General features: G+C 45.9%; 1 protein-coding gene across 1 annotated transcript; it reads right to left on the reverse strand.

Annotated features, from left to right (window-relative positions):
- Window positions 1-5,754: 5,754 nt before the first annotated feature.
- Window positions 5,755-14,767, reverse strand: SMKR1 (small lysine rich protein 1). The gene is made up of 2 exons (XM_038556545.1): window positions 14,635-14,767; window positions 5,755-6,260 (listed from the first exon to the last, which is right to left on the reverse strand). The coding sequence occupies exons 1-2, from the start codon at window positions 14,635-14,637 to the stop codon at window positions 6,063-6,065; spliced, it is 201 nt and encodes a 66-aa protein (XP_038412473.1). The 5' UTR covers window positions 14,638-14,767; the 3' UTR covers window positions 5,755-6,062.
- Window positions 14,768-22,544: the final 7,777 nt, after the last annotated feature.

Consider the following 22,544-nt stretch of genomic DNA (forward strand, 5'->3'; position numbering starts at 1 on the left):
TTATGTGGGGAATCAGGAAGCATACAGTCTCAATACAAATAGTGTAATTGCTGGATTATGAGTTTCATTTTGATAAATTTAAACATCAATCACAGTGAAATATTTAAGAACAGTCATTTTAGGGGATCCCTGGGTGGCACAGCAGTTTAGCACCTGCCTGCCTTTGGCCCAGGGCGCAATCCTGGAGACCAGGGATCGAATCCCACGTCGGGCTCCCAGTGCATGGAGCCTGCTTCTCCCTCTGCTTGTGTCTCTGCCTCTCTCTCTCTCTCTCTGTGACTATCATAAATAAATAATTAAAAAAAATTTTTTTAAAGAACAGTCATTTTATTTGAATGGTTTCTCTAGAAGTTGGAAAAGAAAATGTGATCAGAGGTAAGAAGAGTTTTGAGACTTAAAACTCTGCTTTGCTCAGGTATCCTAACACCTTTGGGTTCCTCTATGGGGGGGGGGGCTCAATAAACAGAACACAAGAGCATAGACGCAGCATCTGGAAGGTACGTTTCTTTTTTTTTTTAAGATTTTATTTATTCATAAGAGGCACAGAAAGAGGCAGAGGGAGAAGCAGGCTTCATGCAGGAAGCCTGATGCAGGACTCAATCCAGGAACCCCAGGACCATGCCCCAACCCGAAGGCAGATGCTCAGCCACCCAGGTATCCAAGCAGGGTGCATTTCTTCTTGAATCTGCCTCTCTGTACCGCTTATTTCTCAGCCTTTTTATTGTGTTTCCTTTTTGTTTTCTGAGTCTTGTTTATTACAAAAGCAATGCATGCTTCAGATAGGTATTGCACTGAGCAGCAAATATTTCTGGTTCCCTTGTGGGGCATGTGTGGCATTACATTTCTCTACTCCCTTAAAGTTAGGTGGGGCCATAAGACTTGTTTGGGCCAATAAAATGGGAAGTGATCTGTTACTTTCAGATGGAAACTTTAAGAACCTGTGTGCAATTAACATGTCTTTCTTTTCTTCTCTCTGCCTGGCAACCTACAACACCCCAAATGGTGGCTGTTCTGTAAGCCTGGGTCCCTGAGTGAGGATGACACCCGGCAGGCCCCAGCCCGCCCTCAATGGACATGGAGCCTGAAGGAGAAATAAACCTTTGGGTCAGCCTTCCATGAACTGTAGCTTTCATAAGAAATAAACGTTGTCGTTTTAAGCCGCTGAGATTTTGGGAGTGTCGCTATAGCAAATAGCTTGTCAGAAAAATCCTTCAACAAATATTTATAGGGCAGCCCCGGTGGCTCAGCGGTTTAGCGCCACCTTCAGTCCGGGCCTGAGCCTGGACACCCGGGATCGAGTCCCGCCTCGAGCTCCCTGCATGGAGCCTGCTTCTCCGTCTGCCTGTGTCGCTGCCTCTCTCTCTGTGTCTCTCATGACTAAATAAATAAAATCTTTAAAAATATATGTTTATATGCCAGGCTTCTGGCAATGTAACGGGGCACAAGAAAGCCTTCAACAAGCTGCCAAGCCCTACTATCAGAGAACTACATTCTAGCAGGGACGATAACCGCTATACAATTAGCCATTTAATCGTTAAAATATGGAGAAGTCCGGAGCCCTGCAGAGTGCATCGGGCCCATGACCTGCTATGGCCCCGGGTCAGGGAGACGTCTCCTGGAAGATATGAAGCTGGGATCCAAAGGACGGCTGGGAGTGGGCCGGGGGAAAGGGAGGATAGTGTCCCACGCAGAGGGAACAATAGGAGCAAAACATCTGAGGCAGAAGGGAGCGGGAGTGGCTGGAATGCCGAGAGCAGGGCACAGTCGTGCTGGGAGGCAGGGAGGACGCAGCGCCCTGGCCGCTCTGCGTGCGGACCTTGGTAGGACGTTTGGTCTCGTCCCGGGAGCAGTGGGTCACCATGTCTGGGTCAGAGGGGCCAGGAGACATTTTTTTAGAGGGAAACAAGCAACACAGGATTATCAAGGTAAGGAGTGTCAAGCGAGGGAAAAAAATCCATCTCGAGTTGGCTTTGGCCGCGACAGAACGTGATGCAGCCCCAAAGCCAACCGCAGGTGGCTCCGCCTGCACGTGCGGCCACCCCCGGCGAGCCGGGCCGCTGCGCTCAGACCCGGCGGGCGCGCGCTGCAGCCTCCCACCGCCAGGGGGAGACGGGCCGCCCCGGCCGGGCCTGGGGGCTCCGGGCCGCCCGGATTCCGGCCCGCAGGTTTGGGTCTGTGCACCCGCTGGAGCCGCGCGTTCCCCCCGCCCACGTCTACGCTCACGCCCCGCTCTAGAGGAGCAGACGCGGGGACCCGCCACCCACCAGGTCGTGAGTCCTGTTCCCACCCCTCCGCCCGCGGCCCCACAGACCCCCCCGTATCTCCAGGTTCCGTTCCTCTCCCTCCTCCTCTTCCTTCCGCCCCCGCGAGAGGAGACTGTCCGCAGGGCTCCTGCCCCAGCCGACCCGGCCTAGGTTCCAACCCCGAGCTCGCCCGGCGCCTGCGGGCCCTCTCCCTGGGCCTCCCGCGGCCCCCGCACGTCCCCGGGCCAAGGTCGGCCGCTGGCCGGCGCCCAGGCCGGTGCGGTCGCCCGGGGGGAGAGATGGGGTGCGGAGCGCGGCCGCCCCGCGCAGCGCCCTGGGCCGTCCGAGGCCGCTCGCTGTAGCCTCCCGGCGGCCCAGCAGGCTCCGGCCGCGGCCTCCGCTCTTCCTAGGCCTCCTTCCAGCGGCAGCGGCAGCGGCAGCGGCAGCGGCAGCGGCCCGCCCGCCTCGCTCTGCGGGTCTAACCACGGCGGAGACTGCGGGACCCACCCGGCCTCACAGCGGGCCGTCGCCGTCGCCGTCGCCGTCGCCAGCGGGTGAGCGGTCGGGCCTCAGGCGCCTCCCGCAGGTCCAACCAGCCGGCCCGAGGGACAGGACAGGCTGCTATTACCCGACAGGCAGTACTAAGCTTGACATCCTCCTGGGATAATTCTTCCTGGGACGGGAGTGCTTTCTTCCCCCTCGCTGTAATTCTTCCCCTTACAGACAAGATCCTGGAAAGAATTTGCTTCTGCTTTTTTTTTTTTTTTCTCACTTCCTCACCTTTCTGTCACACACTTTTTCTCTCTCATTTTTTTTAAACACCACTTTTCTGTTTTTTAAAAATCTCGAGCCTATAGAAAGGTTGAAAGAAAGTACAATGAACACACAGACCCTTTACCTAGACGGGGTTCTCACCCTCCACCCCATAACATTTGGGGCTGGGGAATTTGTCGTTGTGGGAGCCTGTCCAGTGCATTGTGGGATGTTAAGCAGCATTCCTGACCTCTACCCACTAGATGCTGGTGGTATCCCCTCAACTGAGACAACCGAAAATATTTCAGACATCACCAAATGTCCTTTGGGAGGCAAAATAGCCACCAGTTGAGAGCCACTGACCTAGATTCAGGAACTAACATTTTGTCATATTTACACCTGTACACACTGTGTATATGCATGTATCCATATGTAAACATGCACGTATGTATGTATATATTTCCTATAGACCTATAATCATAGTGAGCAAAAGTGGCAAAATGTTTATTTGTGGATCTCTATGATACATATGCATGTTATGAAAGTATTTGTTATATACGCATAGATGTGTATTTTACAGACATATAGAGTGCAAATGTGGCAACATGTTAAAAAATATATTTTATTTACACACACACACTTTTTTCCTGAAACATTTCAAAGTAAGTTGCATACATCATTCCCTTCTCTCTAAATACTTTAGCTCCTGAGGACAAAAATGTTCTGGTATATAACCACAACAAAATTACCATGGTCAAGAAATTTACATCAATACAATATTGTTTTGAAGGCTATATACATTTTCTCTTCACTTTCTCAATTATGTTCTTTGTGGATTTTGGTTCACCAAGTCCCTGTCATAACTGTGTCATGATAACACAGCAGACACACCATTGAAGGTGAAACAAAAATTAACTGCTGTCATGATGGGGCCTGCGCGTCAGCCTCCTTCGCTCAGTGTGAATGAACCGTGCCCGGGTTAGTACTTCCTCTATTCCAGTGCTTACTAGCCTTTCTGCTCTTCATTTAACCATCTCAAGAGGAGAAAGCATTTCTACTTCCAGATAATCTCCTTAGCCTTTAAAGGTCTGCGGGCCTGGCATGTGTCTATATCCCCTAACTGATGTCATATGTGCTGAGGACAACATCAGGAAGAAGCTTTGCAAATGCCACCTCCCCAACATTCCGATAAACCTTACTGCTAGGATTCAAGCTCCTGAACCAAGTGAGGCAGAGAAGGGCATTAGACATCCTACGAGTTGAAGGACTCAACAAGCCTGTAGCACCTGGTGAGGCAGCATTAGCTGGAGCAGCCCTTCTCCACCTTCTCCAGGTGTGGTCCCACAGCTGCACATCTGGGCGGTTAGCTGGAATGCAAACTCCTGAACCCCACCCTTCTGTGTTGTGACACATCCTCCAGGTGGCCATGCTGCACGCTCAAGTTTGAGAAGGACTGACCTGGAGTTAGTGTGTTCACAAACAGAAGCCATCTGCATCCGTCCCAGCAGCATCTAGCAGAGTGGGAAGGGGTTTCCCTTCCAAAGCCTGTCAACAGATGACGGAGAGGGCCCCCCCTTCAGGTTAAGAGCAGCACCAACCTTCACCTGAGCGAGTGAGGGCTCCTCTGGCAACTAGTCAAGGTCTCACATGGAGTCTGCACAGATGGGACAGCTAGAGGAATGTCATTCCCAGCAAACCCACGTGCAGTGTGAGCACCCCACTTCTCTAGCACAAGGATTCATGTGATTTCCTTTTCTCTGTGAGATTTACGAAATCCGAGTCCTAGGTGGCAGCCTTCCTTAGCAGACTTCATGAATCTTTGAGATCCTCATGAGGTAACTGATGGCATCATCATAAGTAGTTCAGACAGAAGATATCATCCCTGAACAGGTGCTGCCTAGAGGAATCAGCTTCTGGCTCACAGCTGCGACTGGGGACCACAGTACAGGTGTCAGTGTTGGGAAGGAAAGTGGTGCGACATGCCAGGAAGACAGAGCAGAAGCTAAGTGATTCAGAGATGGTGTTTATACTTCAAAATGCCTTTCCTTCCAAGTTTCACATTTGGGGCTTCTAGGCCTTTTGGACTGAAGAGAAAGAACTGCAGTTTTCTCTTAAGTGTTCCGCACAGACTGGGGAGGTTGGGGAATAGCAGCAGAATGCCCATGGCGACTTTCTAGCACCAGTTCCATAACTCAGGGTCAGCCCAGTTTAACAGGAAGCCTGCAGAAGGTGGAAGGAAGATGGGAATGTGGAGGAAGAGTGTGGAGAAGAGTCCAGTGAGGTGGAAAGAAGGGAGACAAGTGTGCTGATCTGCTCTCTTCCCCTGCACAGGGACACGGTCCGCTGTCACTCCCAAGTCATGTGTTTATATGCCCTAGCAAGGTCAGAGCAGGAATGACGATCTTAGCCTCCTCTGGCGTCCTGGCTAATTAAAATCAACCAAGAGTCAGACTGCTGAGAAGAAAATTATAGCAACAAAGTTTTCATTATTTTTCCTGAAAAAAAGATCAGAAAAGGAAACAGGGCCCAAGAGAAAGATGTTCATAGGCAAATCCAGTGCTTTTTGCTATTTTTTTTAAGTAGGCTACATGTTCTGCATGGAGCCCAACACAGGCTTGAGCTCACGACCCTGAGATCAAGACCTGAGCTGAAATGCAGAGTCGGGTGCTTAGCCGACTGAGCCACCCAGGTGCCCCAGCCATGCCTTTTCTATGTAACCCCTTTTTTGCAAAAGAAAATCATCCATGCAGGCTAGAACTACCTTTTGAGAACAAAGTTTATTCTGACCCGGAATTATAATAATTTTTAAAGTCCTATCAATTACACCACGCAGGGTAGGAATTACTCAGACTTTTTCCCTCCTCGACTTCTTCTGAAAAACCAAATTGGCTAGCTATAGCTGAATTTAGCTGGGAAATAACATGCATTTCTTTATCATTAACTACCATAGAAAAGCACACTTAGCTTGCATCTCAAATGGTCTCCAGTAAAGTCTATTTTGCTTGCAGTAGTTGGGTTATCCTGATTTCTCTTCCCCAAGTTCTGCTCGCTCTCTGGGGAATGCTATTAAGTCTTGTTTTTCCCCTTTTTTGATTTGGGGGCACCTGGCCAGCGGAAGCCTCGCAGGTGCAGGCAGTCGGCAACGTTGTGGGCAATGTAGTAGAGGTTCAGCATGGCCGCGGGGCTGAGGATGTCCACCTCCGGCTTCTTCTGCTTCTTCCCGCCAGACTTGCCTCGGCTTTTTCCTTGTTTCCCTTTACCTGGCTTTCAAAGACAAGTATGTATGGGGCATAAGTTAGTTTTTCTGACCTTGAAATAATTTTCAGCATTTCCTATTGAACATTAGAAACAAAAACTCTTGAAAAAATTGTAATGATAACAAAAATTTTTGCATGGAGTGGGAGCAGTCACATGCAATCTAATTCAACAAATGTGTATTTTTTTTAATTTTTTTTTAATTTATGATAGTCACAGAGAGAGAGAGAGAGAGAGAGAGAAAGAGGCAGAGACACAGGCAGAGGGAGAAGCAGGCTCCATGCACTGGAAGCCTGACGTGGGATTCGATCCCGGGTCCCCAGGATCGCGCCCTGGGCCAAAGGCAGGCGCCAAACCGCTGCAGCCACCCAGGGATCCCAACAAATGTGTATTAAACACCCAGATTAAAAGAGACCAAACCTGAGGGATCCCTGGGTGTCTCAGTGGTTTAGCATCTGCCTTCAGCCCAGGGTGTGATGCTGGGATCCTGGGATCGAGTCCCATGTCCGGCCCCCTGCATGGAGCCTGCTTTTCCCTCTGTGTGTCTCTCATGAATAAATAAATGAAAATCTTTAAAAAAAAATTTTTTTAAATAAAAGAGAAACCTAATCTAATGATCATATGGACTTTGTTTGCATTGATTTGAATGAAATGAAAAAGATATTTTTAGCCAATCAGGGACATTTGGTAATATCAAGGAATTATTAATTCTGTTAGGTGTGGGCAGCCCTGGTGGCTCAGCGGTTTAGCGCCGCCTTCGGCCCAGGGCGTGATCCTGGAGACCCAGGATTGAGTCCCGCTTCGGGTTCCCTGCATGGAGCCTGCTTCTCCCTCTGTCTGTGTCTCTGCCTCTCTCTGTGTGTCTCTCATGAATAAATAAATAAAATGTTTTTTAAAAAAAATCTGTTAGGTGTGATAGTGGTATTGGGTCATGGAAGAAAATGTTTATGCATTTCAGAAATGCACATTATGATCTGTGGAAATGGAAATGAAAGAAGGCTGCTTTAAAATAGTGCAGCTCCCCCAAAAGACAGATGAAGAAAATGTGGCAAAATCCTGACAACTTCTGAGTCTGAGAAATGGATATATAAGAATTCATTTTACTATTCTATTTTTGTTATGTATAGAAACTTTCAGGGATCCCTGGGTGGCGCAGCGGTTTGGCGCCTGCCTTTGGCCCAGGGCGCGATCCTGGAGACCCGGGATCAGATCCCACGTCAGGCTCCCGGTGCATGGAGCCTGCTTCTCCCTCTGCCTGTGTCTCTGCCTCTCTCTCCTCTCTCTCTCTCTCTCTCTGTGACTATCATAAATAAATAAAAATTTAAAAAAAAAGAAACTTTCATAATAAAGATTAGTTAAAAACATTAGATAATCAGGATGCAAACACATATTTTGGCATTTGTTATGTTGTAGTCACTACCTCGTTAAGCAGTCATGAGGGTTGAGATGGATATAAGACACTTAGCATAGACTCTGACATGAAGGAAACAATAAATGGTTGTCCCCATCACTTTATCACTCCTCCAAGCTGTGTTTTGAGGCAGAGAGGCATTATTCCTGTCTTAAGAATGGAAAAATGGAGGCAGAGCAAGGTCACAGTGCAAACCAGTGTCCACTAGGCTCAGCACCTGTGCTCTTGCCATGACCTTGCTGCCAGGCCAGGGCCTTTTAGGAAAAAGCATGGATATTATCCTAATGTGGTAATAAACTATCTGAAGTTTTGCTAGAGCCACACAAAGCTGAATTGACATCTCTATGTCCTGTGACCCACCCGTACATAAAATAACAGATGGGGATGTATTATATGGAAAGTGTCTCCAAGAAAGAAGAGGAATGTGTAAGTTATCAAGAATACCTGCTAGGGCTAAATATTTGTATAGAATAGACGCCATGTTGATAGCATCTCATTTTAAAAATGTCCCAGGCAAAAAAATAAAAATAAAAAATAAAAATGTCCAGGCTAAATAAAGAGAAATAGAGTCCATGTGTTAAAAACACTAAAATAAACAAACAAACAAACAAAAACACTAAAATACATTTTTGTTAAGTGAAATGGAATACACTTCTAGATACAAAACCCAGGAATGAAGTTGAGAATTATCTTGCAACACAGCGGTCTGGCTTTAATGTGGAAATTCAAATTAAAAAAAAAGAAAAAGAAAAAGAAAAAAAAAAGGGCAGCCCAATTGGCTCAGCGGTTTAGCATCACCTTCAGCCCAGGGCGTGGTCCTGGAGACCTGGGATCGAGTCCCACATCGGGCTCCCTGCATGGAGCCTGCTTCTCCCTCTGCCTGTGTCTCTACCTCTCTCTCTCTGTGTGTCTCTCATGAATGAGTAAATAAAATCTTAAAAAAAAAAACAATATGAAAACTCATGTTAACTGTACCTCCTGAGAAAATATCCCCTTGGGGTGTAGGATGTACACTGCCATAGCTCTTAAAATTTGGGGGTCCTTTATTTATGATTTTATACTTTTTTGCATGGCAACCATATGACTTACCTGGAGTAACTGCCCCCCCCAAAAAAAGTGTTTTCATCTCTAAGACAGTTTGATAACTAACACTCACACAAAGATTTGATATTTTTATTCAAAGTTTTCATCTTTTTGTAGAAATTGGCAAAATGACTCTCTAAAATTCATATGGAAATGCAAAGGGCTTTGAAAAGAACAAAGTTGAAGGACTAATGCTACCTTATTTTAAGAATTATTATAAAACTACAGTATCTAGACAGTATGGTATTGGTGTCAAGATAGACAAATAGATCAATGGAAGAGAATAAAAGTCCAAGAATTGGTCCACCCGTATACAAACAACTGCTTTTCCACAAAATTGCAAAAGCAATTCAATAGAGCAATGATAACTGATGAGGGAGGAGCAGAGGCAGAAAAATGTTCTTTGGCCCAGAAGGCCAACCCGTAGCCTGCATAGTTCAGATGAGGATCAAATATGTGCTGGTTGCTACATCCTGAAAGGGTTTCGTGACCGTCTGCACTTCACACCAATAGTTAATACTGAGCTGAATAACAAGTGCCAGAGAAATCTTGCCAAAGTGTTTTCTGAGTAGAAATTCAAAGAAAACATTTATGATCTAATACTCTCTGCATGTCGCCTCCCCCTTGAGCACTAAGCATATAACCACCAGCTTCGTACAACAAACGTGCAGCTCTTTCTGCCCAAGGATCTCATCCTCATGCTACTTAAATAAACTTACTAAATTGCACCTAAAATGCCTCAGGAATTCTTTCCTGATCATCGTGCTCAACAATCGAGCAACTTTTTCAAAAAAAATGGGGCTAGAACAATGCATATCCATTTACAAAAAGACGAACCTCAATTCATGCTTGTATCATATACAAAGTTTAACTCAAAATGGCTCAGATACCTAAATATAAAACCAAAAAGTATAAAAGTCCTAGAAGAAAATAGAGGACCTTAGGCTTGGCAAAGATTTCTTGGATTTGACACCAAACAAAGCACAATCCATCAAAGAACAAATTAACAAATTCACCATCAAAACTAAAAACCTGTGTTCTTCCGGGACACCTGGGTGGCTCAGTTGGTCAAGCGTCTGTCTGCCTTTGGCTCAGGTCGTGATTCCGGGGTCCTGGGATCGAGCCCCATGTAGGGCTCCCTGCTCAACAGGAAGCCTGCCTCTCCCTCTGCCTGCTGCTCCCCCTGCTTGTGTGCTCTCTCTCGCTCTGTCAAATAAATAAATAAAATCTTTAAAAACAAACTTGTGGGGATCCCTGGGTGGCGCAGCGGTTTGGCGCCTGCCTTTGGCCCAGGGCACGATCCTGGAGACCCGGGATCGAATCCCACATCAGGCTCCCGATGCATGGAGCCTGCTTCTCCCTCTGCCTGTGTCTCTGCCTCTCTCTCTCTCTCTGTGACTATCATAAATAAATAAAAAAATAAAAATAAAAAAATAAAAACAAACTTGTGTTCTTCAAAAGATATTGCTAAGAAAATGAAAAGCTCAGGCAGCCTGGGTGGCTCAGTGGTTTAGCGCCGCCTTCAGCCCAGAGCCTGATCCTGGAGACCCAGGATCAAGTCCCACGTCAGGCTCCCAGCATGGAGCCTGCTTCTCCCTCTGTGTCTCTGCCTCTTTTTCTCTCTGTTTCTCTCATGAATAAATAAATAAAATCTTAAAAAAGAAAATGAAAAAAGCTAAGCCACAGTCTGGGAGAAAATGTTTCCAAATTGTATATCTGATAAAGCCCTTATATTCAGAATGGATAAAGGACTCTCAAAACACAATAAAAAATAACCAAACAACAAACACCCAGGCGTCCTGAACAAATACTTTCTCAAAGAAGATATACAAATGGCCAAAAGGCACACGAAAAGATACTCAATATCAAATCATTAGGGAAATGCAATTAAAACCACAATGAGGGATGCCTGGGTGGCTTAGCGGTTGAGCGTCTGCCTTGGCTCAGGGTGTGATCCTGGGGTCCTGGGATCGAGTCCCACATCAGGCTTCCCGCATGGAGCCTGTTTCTCCCTCTGCCTGTGTCTCTGCTTCCCTCTCTGTGTGTCTCGTGAATAAATAAAATATATATATTTAAAAAACAGCAATGAGATACCAGCACACACTCATTAGAATGGCTCAGGTTACCAAGAGTGACCATACCAAGTGCTGATGAAGATGTAGAAGATCTGGAACTCTCTGCTGCTGAGAACCTAACATGAAAGAGGCACTCTGGAAAACAGTATGGCAGTTTCTTTAAAAGGTTAAACACATACCTACCATATGATCCGCCATTCCACTGCTAGGTATTTACCAAGAGAAATGAAAGTGTATATCCTTTCTAAGACTTGTACATGCAATGTTGGTAGTAACTTTGTGGTAGTCTAAAGCCTGGAAACAGCCCACAAGTCCATCAGTGAGTGAATGAATGAACAAACTGTGGTATAACCATACACTAGGATATCACTAAGCAATAAAAAGAACTAGTGATGCATGCTACAACTACAACATGGGTTTTTAAATATTTAAAAATAATTTTAAAATAATTTAAACATCTTATTTTTTTTAAAGATTTTATTTATTTATTCATAGAGACAGAGAGAGAGAGAGAGAGAGAGAGAGAGGCAGAGACACAGGCAGAGGGGGAAGCAGGACTCCATGCAGAGAGCCCGACGTGGGACTCAATCCAGGGTCTCCAGGATCACACCCTGGGCTGCAGGCGGTGCTAAACTGCTGCGCCACCGGATTAAACATCTTAAATATAATTTAAAAATAATTTAAAATTTAAAAAATAATTTTAAAGTAATTTAAAATAATTTAAAATTTAATTTAAAAATAATTCTACAAGTGAGGGACACCTGGCTGGCTCAGTCAGTGGAGTGTGCGAGTCTTGATCTCAGGGTTGTGGGTTCAAGCTCCATGTTGGGTGTAGAGATGACTTAAAAATAAAATCTTAAAAAATTATTATTATTATTATACAAGTGAAAGAAGCCAGACCAACCCCCCCCCCATTAATACTGTATAATTCCATATGTTAAAAATCCTACAAATTACAAACTGATCTATAGTCAGGGCAGATCAGCAGCTGCCTGGGGTGGGAGGTGGCGGGGGTGGTACACGGAGAAGCAAGAGAAAAGAGCTGATTACAAAGAAGCACATGAGACTCCCAGGGGTGATCCACATGTCTGTTATCTTGATTGCGGTGATGGCTTAATGGGAGCATACAGATGCCAAAGTTATCAAATTGTACATTAAAATACATGCAACTTATTGTACATCACTTATACCTCAATCAATCTGTGAAGACATTTTTGTGAGTGAAAACTTTCAGTGTCTCGGCCGGTTGGGTTGGTTCAATACAACTCCATGGCCCTTGGCTGTTTCAGGTCCCAGAACACATAGCTCCTGCCTTAGACTCTCAAACTCCTTACTGAAGACCACACTGGCATTGCTTCTAGTTCCCAAACCTGCCCAGCTGCTCCCCACTCCCACTTCTTCCTGCTGACCCTCCCAGGGGAATATGTTACTTCTCTTTGGGCAGGGCTCCGCTCAAATATCACCTCTTTAGAAAACACCTCTCAGATACTGTGTCGATATTCTATCTATAACTAGAGAGACCATATAGTTTATTATCCAAACCAAGACACTTCAACAGACATAAACTGGACTGTCCCAGGCAAGGAGGGAGGCGGGTACGGATGGTTTCCCAACAACCCTCTCAGCCCTGTCATTTTCTAGCTCCTGACCCCAGGCACACTCCACTCTTTAATAGTGCTATTTTGTTCGTCTATTTAATAGTGCTATTTTGTTCGTGTGTTTCCTAGCCAGAGATTTGTCTATGAAGTCACCACTGAATTCCTAGGGCCTAAACCAATGTCTGGCACGTTTGTATGAAGAGATATTTGCTGAATGAATACATTGCAACTCAAATGCCATGCAACCCCAGGATTTAGAAAGCAAATGTAGAGATCTGCTTTTCTGGATTTTAAGATGGCTTCTTCCTTCATTCAACAAATACTTAACAAATATCTACTGAGCACCAGAACCTGCAATTCAGGGCTACTGTCTTCATGAGGCTTACAGTTGGTGAAGGAGAATTTACAAATGCATTTAGTCACCAACATTAACTCACACTCCTGTGAGCAAGAACCCAGGGTGCCTGGCATTATGATGACACAGAATGGGCAGGGAGTGACCACAACTGGGACAGGAAGGAAGAAGGGTTTACTGAAGACCAGCCTGTGGGCCGAGGGGCAGGGAATTCCCAGGCAAACAGCTTGTGCAAAGGGTCTGAGGTGGAAGGGAATATGCCAAATTGAAGGGACCTCTCAAAAAAGGTCAGTGTGGCTGGCCTATAAGCAACTGTGGTGGGGGTGCAGAGTGAGGGGAGCTTAGGCTGGGAAGGTATGCAGTGTACATCTCTGGCTTACAGGGCTGGGAAGCTCAGGAGTTTGACTTTTATCCAAGGAGCAGTGGGAATCCATTAACTTCAATGGCTTTATTAAACTGTTTTGCTTCAGCTCCCTGGGCTCTGAAAGAAAATGACAGTACCAACCATGCACAGCACCCCGGGCAATGACACAATTTAAATCAAGAGACATCTATTCAGTGCTTTTACAAGGAACAAAGTAGAAGGGACACAGATTTGCCAAACACATTTCTACACTAGAGTCAAATGGGGGTGAAGAGTGAGGCTTTCCAAGGTGAAATAGTTGAAGCTCTGTAAGTGAGGTGTAGAAGGTCATGGGGGCTGGGGGAGCAATGTGGCAGTGGGAGGTGCTTCGGAGCTGGGCCTATCTTGAAGAAAAGTAGATAAGTAGCTTCAGATGGGGCAGCTGCAGGAGGCTTGGAGAAGAATGTGGGTCTAGTGTGGTGTGTGTTTTTGTTTGTTTGTTCATTCTGTTTAAAGTAGAAGTTAATACGGTGAGACACCCCGGTGGCTTAGTGGTTGAGGGTCTGGCTTGGGCTCAGGTCATGATCCCCAGGTCCTGGGATCGAGTTGTGAATCAGACTCCTCTCAGGGAGCCCGCTTCTCCATCTGCCTATGTCTCTAGCCTCTTTCTGTGTCTCCCGTGATAAATAAAATCTTTAAAAAGAAGTTAATGTGGTAAATAAAGCTCAAGGTGAGGAATAGTAGTGCTTATGAGTTTGAGGCCAGGAGAATGAACATGCCATTGGAAAGTGCAGAGAAGGTAGTGGTGAAAAGACCTGGATTGTGAACACAGTTGGGAAATGCTCTGGGGTGGAGAGATCCCAATGGAACGCTGCAGTGGTTTGGCTTCAGATGGAGTTCCGTGAGCCAACGACTTGGAGGTGGGATGGACGTTTAAGGATGTTGCAAGCCTTCCTGGGCATAAAATTCAAGAAGTCCCTGCGCAAAAGGTTTCCTCCAGAGCCCTTCCAAAAGCTAGGGTTGGAAGAGACCATCACCGCGAGGATCCCTCGCACCACGGCTCACTTTCTGCTTCTCAATCCGCAGAGGCGAGTCCTGCGCAGGACCCAGGACAGCGGCAGCAGGCGGCGGGCGCCGGGGCCAGGCGGGGCTGGGGCTGACCCGTCCCGGCTCCCCGGGCTCTCGCGCCCCTGTGCCGGCCTCTCTTTATTTCTCCCGCGTGTGGCTGTGAAGGTGGCGCGACGGGACCAAGGAGCGGACACTGACCGACCGCAGGAGAGGGCTCCGCCCGACTGTGCTCGCTGTGCCCTTGCGCCCCCCGCCCCCGTCTCCCCCGTCCTCCTTCTACCCCAAGCGTTCAGGCCTCTAGGCTGGACACCACCCACGACGGCAGCGGACGGAGGTGCCGACCTCGTGGCGTGGGTCACACGCCTTGGTAGGGCGTGCCTCGGCGAGGCGCGACGCTGTTAGACCCACTGAGCGGAAGCCGCGGATCTCAGGCCTAACTAAGGCTATTACCATGGTGATCCTCAGTCGAGCAGCCGAGCGCCGCTTGGGTCCCCAGTCCTGAAACCGACAGAGCGAGCCCAGTTCTCCGCCTCGCCTGCGGGCGGCGCCCCCGCGCCCATCCCTGCCGCCGACCCCGCTGCTCCGCACTCGCCAGCGACCCGCCGCCCCGGACGCTCAGGGGAGCCCGGCGGGGTGAGGGGGCGGCCGGACCCCCAGCCGCCGCCACGCGGAGCCTGGGCACCCGCCGCACGGAGGCCGCGCGCCCCGGGGACTGGGGGCTCCGGGGGCTCCGGGGGCTCCGGGGGCTCCGGGGCACGGGGGGCTCCGGGGCGCAGGGCTCGCGGGGGCGCGGGCGGGCCGCGCGCACAAGGCCGGGCGGCGCGCGCCGCGGGGGACGGGGCCGCGCGGTGTTTACCTGTTGCCGGGATACCGGGGCCGCGCGCGCAGCCGTTGGGCCCCGCGGGCAGCCGGTCCGCAGGCCCCGCCCGCCTCGCCGCGCAGGCTGGGCCGCTTCACCCGGCGCCGGGCGCGGGCGGCGGGGGCCCGGGGGCCGACGCGGAGGTGCGCTCCGGACCTCGCAGCGGGCGGCGTGCGCCGTGGCGCTCGGACCCCCACGGGCTGACCGTGCAGAAGCCATCGGAGACGCCGTGACCTTTTTTGGAAAATGACAAACGGCCTGTGAAGGTTGCAGTGAGAAAACCATGGGAAAAGGTTCATAAAGAGCCTGGTACACGCCCCAGAAGAGTCAACTCCTGCCAAAAAGGTTCTTAGGCCCCAAATGGGAGTAAGGGAGGCTGTAGGGCAGGAGCAGCTCCCTTCCGGCCTCGGGAGTCCGTCTCGGTGCCCGAGACTTGTGCTCTCCACGGGAGCAGCCTTTGTAGACTCGTGTTTTTGCGCGCGGCGGCAGTCGCAGAGGCTGGGCGAATTGCCGTGATCCAGGGAAGCCCCCCCCCCCCCCCCCCCCCCACCAAGCCCGGCGCTTCTTCGTTCTCACTGATGTCCGAGCCTCAGTTAACGTTGCTGCCTCTCCCGGGCCGCCTCCTCACCTGCTTCTGTTCTGTGCCTTAGCCCCTGGCTCACCGGTACCTCACTGGGTACCCACGTCTGTCTGCCTCCTGCTGCCCTCCCCAGGGTTGGCTGACCTCAAAGTCCGGTCCTGAGCCCTCTGCTGTTGTGTGTCAGTGTCTCCTCCCGTGGCGACTCGACTCATCTGATAACGTCAGTGACTACCTCTGTGGGGGTGACACAGCCCCCAGCCGAAAGAAGGGCCTCCGTCTGAGCTCCAGTCTTGAGGCCGCACTCTTCTCTGGCCTTAGGGCATCTCTCCTTCTGTTGGCCTCTCCGTTTCCGTTGTCACTGGCAACACTGCTCTTGCAGTCTCTTGCCCTCTGTTATCTCTAACTCCTCTCTCCAATGAGGAGTCCAGGCCTGAGCATCCTTTGTAAATTCTTTTATGGGTCCTCCCCTTGACATTTTCATCATTCTAAACTAGACCTTCATTTCGTATTGCAAATAATAGTTAACACTGAAGGAGCGCTAATGTCCAGCCCCTTGCTAAGGACTTTGCACACACCATGGCATCATGTCCCCGCAACTAGTGTGGTCGGTTCCATTATGTTCTCCAGTTTGCTTGAGGTCAGAGTAAGTTGCCCAAGTTCGCACAAGCGGAATCAAAGCCGGCTCTGTCCATCTGTCCAGCTGGTGCTGTTAAACGCTAGTATTATTCAGGAAGGCACACTGGGCTTGAGGCCAGAAGATGTGGGTTCAAAACTTGGCCTTACTACATACGAGTTTTGCAATTTTGAGCAATTCTCTGAGCTTCACTTTCTTGCTCTGGGTTGATGTGAAGGTAGTATGATGGGATGAATGTGAAAATGCTATATGAATTCAAAGTATCTTCAGTAAGCATTGCTTTTAAAAGATATATTTGTGAGTTAGGGAAAATGGAATGGGGAGAAGCTAGTAAAAAGTACAAACTTTCAGTTATAAGACGAATGAGGTCTAATGTATCACATGGTGATTATAGTTGATAATACTGTATTGTATAAATTGAAAATCGCTGAGTGGGACATAAGTGTTCTCACACATAAAAAACTGTGAGGTGCTGAATGTGTTAATTGTGGTAATCCTTTCATAATGTGTGTATGTGTGTCAAACCATCAGGTGTACACTTTAAATATATTACAGTTTTGTCAGTTATACCCCAATAAAGCTGGGGAAAAAAAAGCTATAACGCATAAGAAAGAATGCTTTGGGGGCACCTGGGTGGCTCAGTTGGTTAGGCATCTGCCTTCAGCTCAGGTCATGATCTCAGGTTCGTGAGATCGAGCCCCCTGTCCAGCTCCCTGCTCAGCGGGCTTCTCCCTCTCCTCCTGCTTGTGTTTTCTGCCTGTCTCTCTCAAATAAAATATTTAAAAGAAAAATAGAGCATGCTTTGTCAGTAGACAGGTGGGACATAAAAATGATGATCTAGTGACAATCAGCACAACTTCAATGGCAGCACCATTTCCCACTGACCAAGTGGATCTTAAGCCTTGAGGGCTTTGCACTGACCTGCAGGGAGGGGAAGAGGGCTGCCGAGGTGTGTGGCTGAAAGACAGACTGTTAAATAACACAATGAGCGTTGCTATTAGAATTAAAAAAAAAAAAAGTCATTGACAACACACGCATTTTTCTTAAATACCAGTCCACTTAAGAATCATTTAATACTTAGGACTTAAGATAGATCTGTTTATTCTATAAGAACTGAACAAATCTTCCTGGGTAAACTGGAAGATGAGTTAATTTAGATAACTATTCAAATTCACATCAGAATTGCACTGGTAGAGGGGCAGCCCGGGTGGCTCAGTGGCTTAGTGCCTGCCTTCAACCCAGGGTGTGATCCTGGAGACCCGGGATCGAGTCCCATGTCGGGTTCCCTGCATGGAGCCTCTTCTCCCTCTGCCAGTGTCTCTGCCTCTCTCTGTGTCTCTCATGAATAAATAAATAAAATCTTAAAAAAAAAAAAAAAAAGAATAGCACTGGTAAGGATCCTGGCTGGCTCACTGGGAAGAGCATGTGACTGTTGATCTTGGGGTCATGAGTTCGAGCCCCACGTTGGCTATAGAGATTGCTAAAAATAAATAAATAGGGGATCCCTGGGTGGTGCAGCGGTTTGGCGCCTGCCTTTGGCCCAGGGCGCGATCCTGGAGACCCGGGATCGAATCCCACATCGGGCTCCCTGGTGCGTGGAGCCTGCTTCTCCCTCTGCCTGTGTCTCTGCCTCTCTCTCTTTCTCTCTGTGTGACTATCATAAATAAATAAAAATAAATAAATAGTACTACTAATTTTATCTGTTTATGATTATACATCCTTATGTCTTCTTTATAAATAGTAATACAAACTGTGCTGTTCTTTTAAAAAAAATAACATTGCCAGAATTGAGGCATGCATTCTTAGAACATCCAAACTTAGAATATTCTATCATTATCTTTCTTAGAAGTTACATCTAAAAATTCCTATTTCCTCTTTTCTACTCTGGTCACTCCTTTTCCTCCTTTTCATCTCATTAAGTTCAACATCATAGCACTGCACTCACTTCATCCTTTATAGCTCTAATATTGTAAGGAAGTTACAGAAAAAAATAAAATGTTCTTTGTAGGTAATTTCCTCTGGCCAGCCACTAGGGTCCCAGCAGTGAGAACCATGGGGTACAGTAAAAACCAGCTGGAGTAGATAGGAGACAAAATTATCTAGAGCAGGGGTCGGCAAACTCAGTAACTCTTTTAGGTTTTACAGGACTTATGTCCTCTTTTACGACTACTCTGCTGATGTAGAATGAAAGCATTTATAGACAACCTGTAAACAAGTGAGCATGGCTGTGTTCTAATAAAACTATCATGGAAACTGAAATTTGAATTTTATAGAATTTTCATGTGTCATAAAATATTTTTCTTCCATGGATTTTTTTTTTTCCCTAACCATTTAAATGGTTAAAACCATTCTTAGGTCATGGACTGTTATGTATAAAACCTGTCAGTGGGCTAGATTTGGCCCCTGGGCTATAGTTTGCTGATTCCTGGTCTAGAGTATTAAAATGCTATTAATTATTCATTATTCTTGCTGGGGTATTCTTTGACAGGGAGGGGAATGAAATGAGTAATCAGCAATTACTGAACACTCACGTTTAGCAAGAATTATTCTAAGCACTATATGCACATCGACTCATTTAATCCTTATAATTCTATAGGGTAGGTAATAAGTATTAACCCTATTTTACAGATGGGGAATCTGAGGCAGAGAGGAAAGAACTTGTCGTTCTTTACAGCTAAATAGATGCAGAGTCTGCATGTATCTCACCAAGTTGGGTTGAGCCTTTATGCTGTATAGCCTTTCTGGGTAAAATATCTTGCATCTTACCCTGAAGACATATTTTCACAGGCGTCCACATGGAGGTTCTTTGTCCTGCCAGCTCCATTAAGCATTTGAACAAAAAGTTACAGAATGTTCAAACTAATGTTTCCATTTGGAGGCAAGGGGACAGATGGTATTGTCATATTTAGTAAGGAAGTCACTGTCACCAAAGGTGTTTGAGCAGAGATGGAATGACTTTTGTATTCTTGTAGCTCCTTAGAAAGACTTTGGTTATTTTCTATAAAATATGTAAAAGAAAAACTTAAAGTCCTTGCTTTTTGAAAGTTAAATCTGGCCAATTACTAAAGGAACAGACAGCCTGAAAACCTCCCCTGGCCCACTCAGGCACAATCTCATTACATTTACAGGATCTGGGAGTCTGAATTGCCAGAACTGCTGGTAGGAAATTATATTTCAAATTGTTTGGCCTATTGCTATGAGAACTGAGTAAATCTCCCTTGACCTTGTCTCCACCACCACACTCACATATGTATGCATGTGTGTGTACACACACCATTCTTCCCATTTATACCCTTTCTTCTTACCTAGAATGATTGTTAAATATATTTAAGTTATACTTATTCAAGAAAATATTAACATGGAAAGATAGGTCTCTGGGATAAGTATGATAAAAACAAGTATAGGACAGACTATGTTGGGCTCTCATGTGTTAAGAAAAAATATTGGTGGGAAAGGGATGGGTATTATCACAGGAACTTTCTGAAAGGACATGAAATATTTAGTGATTACTTCTGGGGAATGAGATAAGGATCTGGGGTGAGAAGTTTTATTTGTCAGTGTGTGCTCTGAAAAATTACTTGAATTTTTTACATGTATCTTCTTATCAAAAACACCAATACCTAAATGTATTCTTCAGTTTTACACCACTTTCTTATGTCCTATCCTCTACCTAAGCCTGAAACTTTCTTAACCTGAATCTTCTTTGACTACATCAATAGCTGCAAGCATTTTTCAAATAAAAATAACTTGCTTCAGTTCTTGCCTTACACCTCAAATAATAGAAAGGAAGAGTAATTAATTAGTTTTGTTACTACGTGTCTGATGTAGTGGGACAGTGAGTTGAATGGTGGCCTCCCAAAAGATACGTCCCTGTCCTTATCCTTGAAAACTGTGACTACTACCTTATAGCAAAAGAGTGAATATTACTTTATATGGCAAAGATATAATAAAGGATCTTGAGAAAAGAAGCTTATCCTGGATTATCCTGATGGGCCTTAAATCCAATCAGAGGTATCCTTAGAAGAGAGAAGCAGAGGGACTCTTGAGAGAGAAGAGGAGGAAGCAATGTGACTACAGAGGCAGAAGCTGGAGTGACATGAAGCTAGAAGCTTCCAGAAGCTAGAAGAGGCAAGGTAATGATTAAGGACTTTAGGGAGTGAGTCCTACTGACACCTTGATTTCAGACTTCTGGACCCTGGAACTGCGAGAGAATAAACATTTGTTTTAAGCCGCTCAGTTTCTGGTAACTTGTTACAGCAGCCCTGGGAAACTAATAATGATGGGGAAGAAAGTACAATTAATAGCTAATATTAGTTATTTGGATTCCATAAATGTATTATTTCTTCTGGCTCAAATAACACCGTAAGTTGATTGTATTGAGGTAGTTAATACTTTTGTACTCATTTCAGTTACTACTACTGAAACTATGATGTAGTGAGATTCTTATCAGTGAAAGGATTAGAGGCTAAACACATAGGTGATACTAATTAAAGGAATTCTTGCATTGGATGGAGACAGTCCTAGATGATCTCTGATCCCTTCAACTCAAGAATACATTTCCGTGAAAAATCTTCCAAATACTGAGGTTTAACATTTTACAATTAACATTAGAATAGCCAAACATTTAGAAAATGCATTCATCTGGAAAAGGTGTTTGAAAGTGTAAGGTACTCAGGACTTATATTTTATGAACTTTCCATAGCAGGACTTCTGAAGGAATACCAGATGCTACTGAAAATTCATTAATGGAAAAAATAGGTAAAATATAATTCATGAACTCTCCCCCAAATCACCAATTAGGACTTACCCATGCCAATATTTCCAAAATCATTTGCATGTTGCTCCAAAAGCTCTAATATAGACAGAGCTTTGATCTCTCCCTTTGTTCTGCCCTATTTTAGAGATTACACATTTCCACCATGTAAATAGCTCATTGTTGAGTAGTGAGATTATATGGAAGGTAATTTTCTTCACTATCACGATACTCTTCTTTGTTTTATGGTTTAGAGAAAACAAGAAAGCAGGAGGCCCAGAGGCAGACAAGTTTTATTTAGTATAGTTGATAAAATCATGATGTAGACATTTTTACTCTAAAATGTATTTTATGTGTTTATGTATATATTTGATGTCTCATGTTGAAAAGCATCATATAAAATATCCATTGAAATATGTACTAGTATTAAATACATGTAAGAATAGCAGTAGGGGCTCTAAAAGCTACTGGGTGTTTTATAAAAGTTGTTTATAAATCCCATAACATTTTATTATCTACAGAAAACATTTTATTGTGCCATTACTGAAAAGTCTGTACTGGAATTATATATTATAGGTAGAGCAGATGTTAATAGGCCATGTCCAATATTTCTGAGATAGTGGCAAGACTCTCTGCCTCTGAAAAGCTAGACTTAGCATCTAGCTTTACAGAGTGCCAGAGAGTTGCAAAGTTCAAACCTGACCTTGCCTGGATATTAAGGTGGTGTTACTTAGCTCAACAATAGCATCGATGAGACCAACATCACAAGTCTGATTGTTGTATGAACCAATGTCATTTTTGTTTCAGAAGTACAGCTGCATTTTGAGCCTCAACTTGTTTTATTGTAAATATAGGTCATCTCAAGAAGCCCTAGAGGAAAGAATTCAAACTCATCACAACTACTTGTGGGAGAAAAAGAAATCATCAAAACACCTGTTCGTTTATAGAACTGTCTTTATATAATAAAGATTCTTGTTAGGTGGAAGTGCTAGGGGAACTATGGACACAAAAGGTCAAGAAAATCTCAACTGAAAATATCAGCATAAAGCACTGCAATGGGTGGTTTCAAATGCTCACTGGAAAGCTGTGGAAATTCTCAAGAATCTCTACGAAAGCCCTGCCACCAATCTTAAAAGCTCACTGAGAAGCTGCTGTGACTCACTGTCTACCCATATGTCTGGTTGCAACTGTCTTCCTGTAGGTAGAATATACTTCTCTGGCCCAATGTTAGGCTTGCCCCATGTGAACTGTTTTTTGCCAGTGGAACATGAGCAATTTGACTTATGATACATCCAAGCAGGAGCTTGAAGCACCCTCAGGTGCTTGCATGGTATGGTTTGGTGCTTGCTCCTGCCCTTTACCATGACAACAGTATGTCCCAGGCAGGAGCTATTCCATCAGCCTTGTGCCAGAATAAGATGATGTGTGAGCAGAGCTAAATCTAGCAAGTTAACCTGAGTAGAATAGAGCTGCAGCTCATCCCCAGAAACAAGAAATAAAGATATGTCATAAGCCACTGGGATTTTTGCAGCTG

This window comes from Canis lupus, chromosome 14, assembly GCF_011100685.1.
Source record: "Canis lupus familiaris isolate Mischka breed German Shepherd chromosome 14, alternate assembly UU_Cfam_GSD_1.0, whole genome shotgun sequence".
NCBI classification, from domain to species: Eukaryota; Metazoa; Chordata; class Mammalia; order Carnivora; family Canidae; genus Canis; species Canis lupus.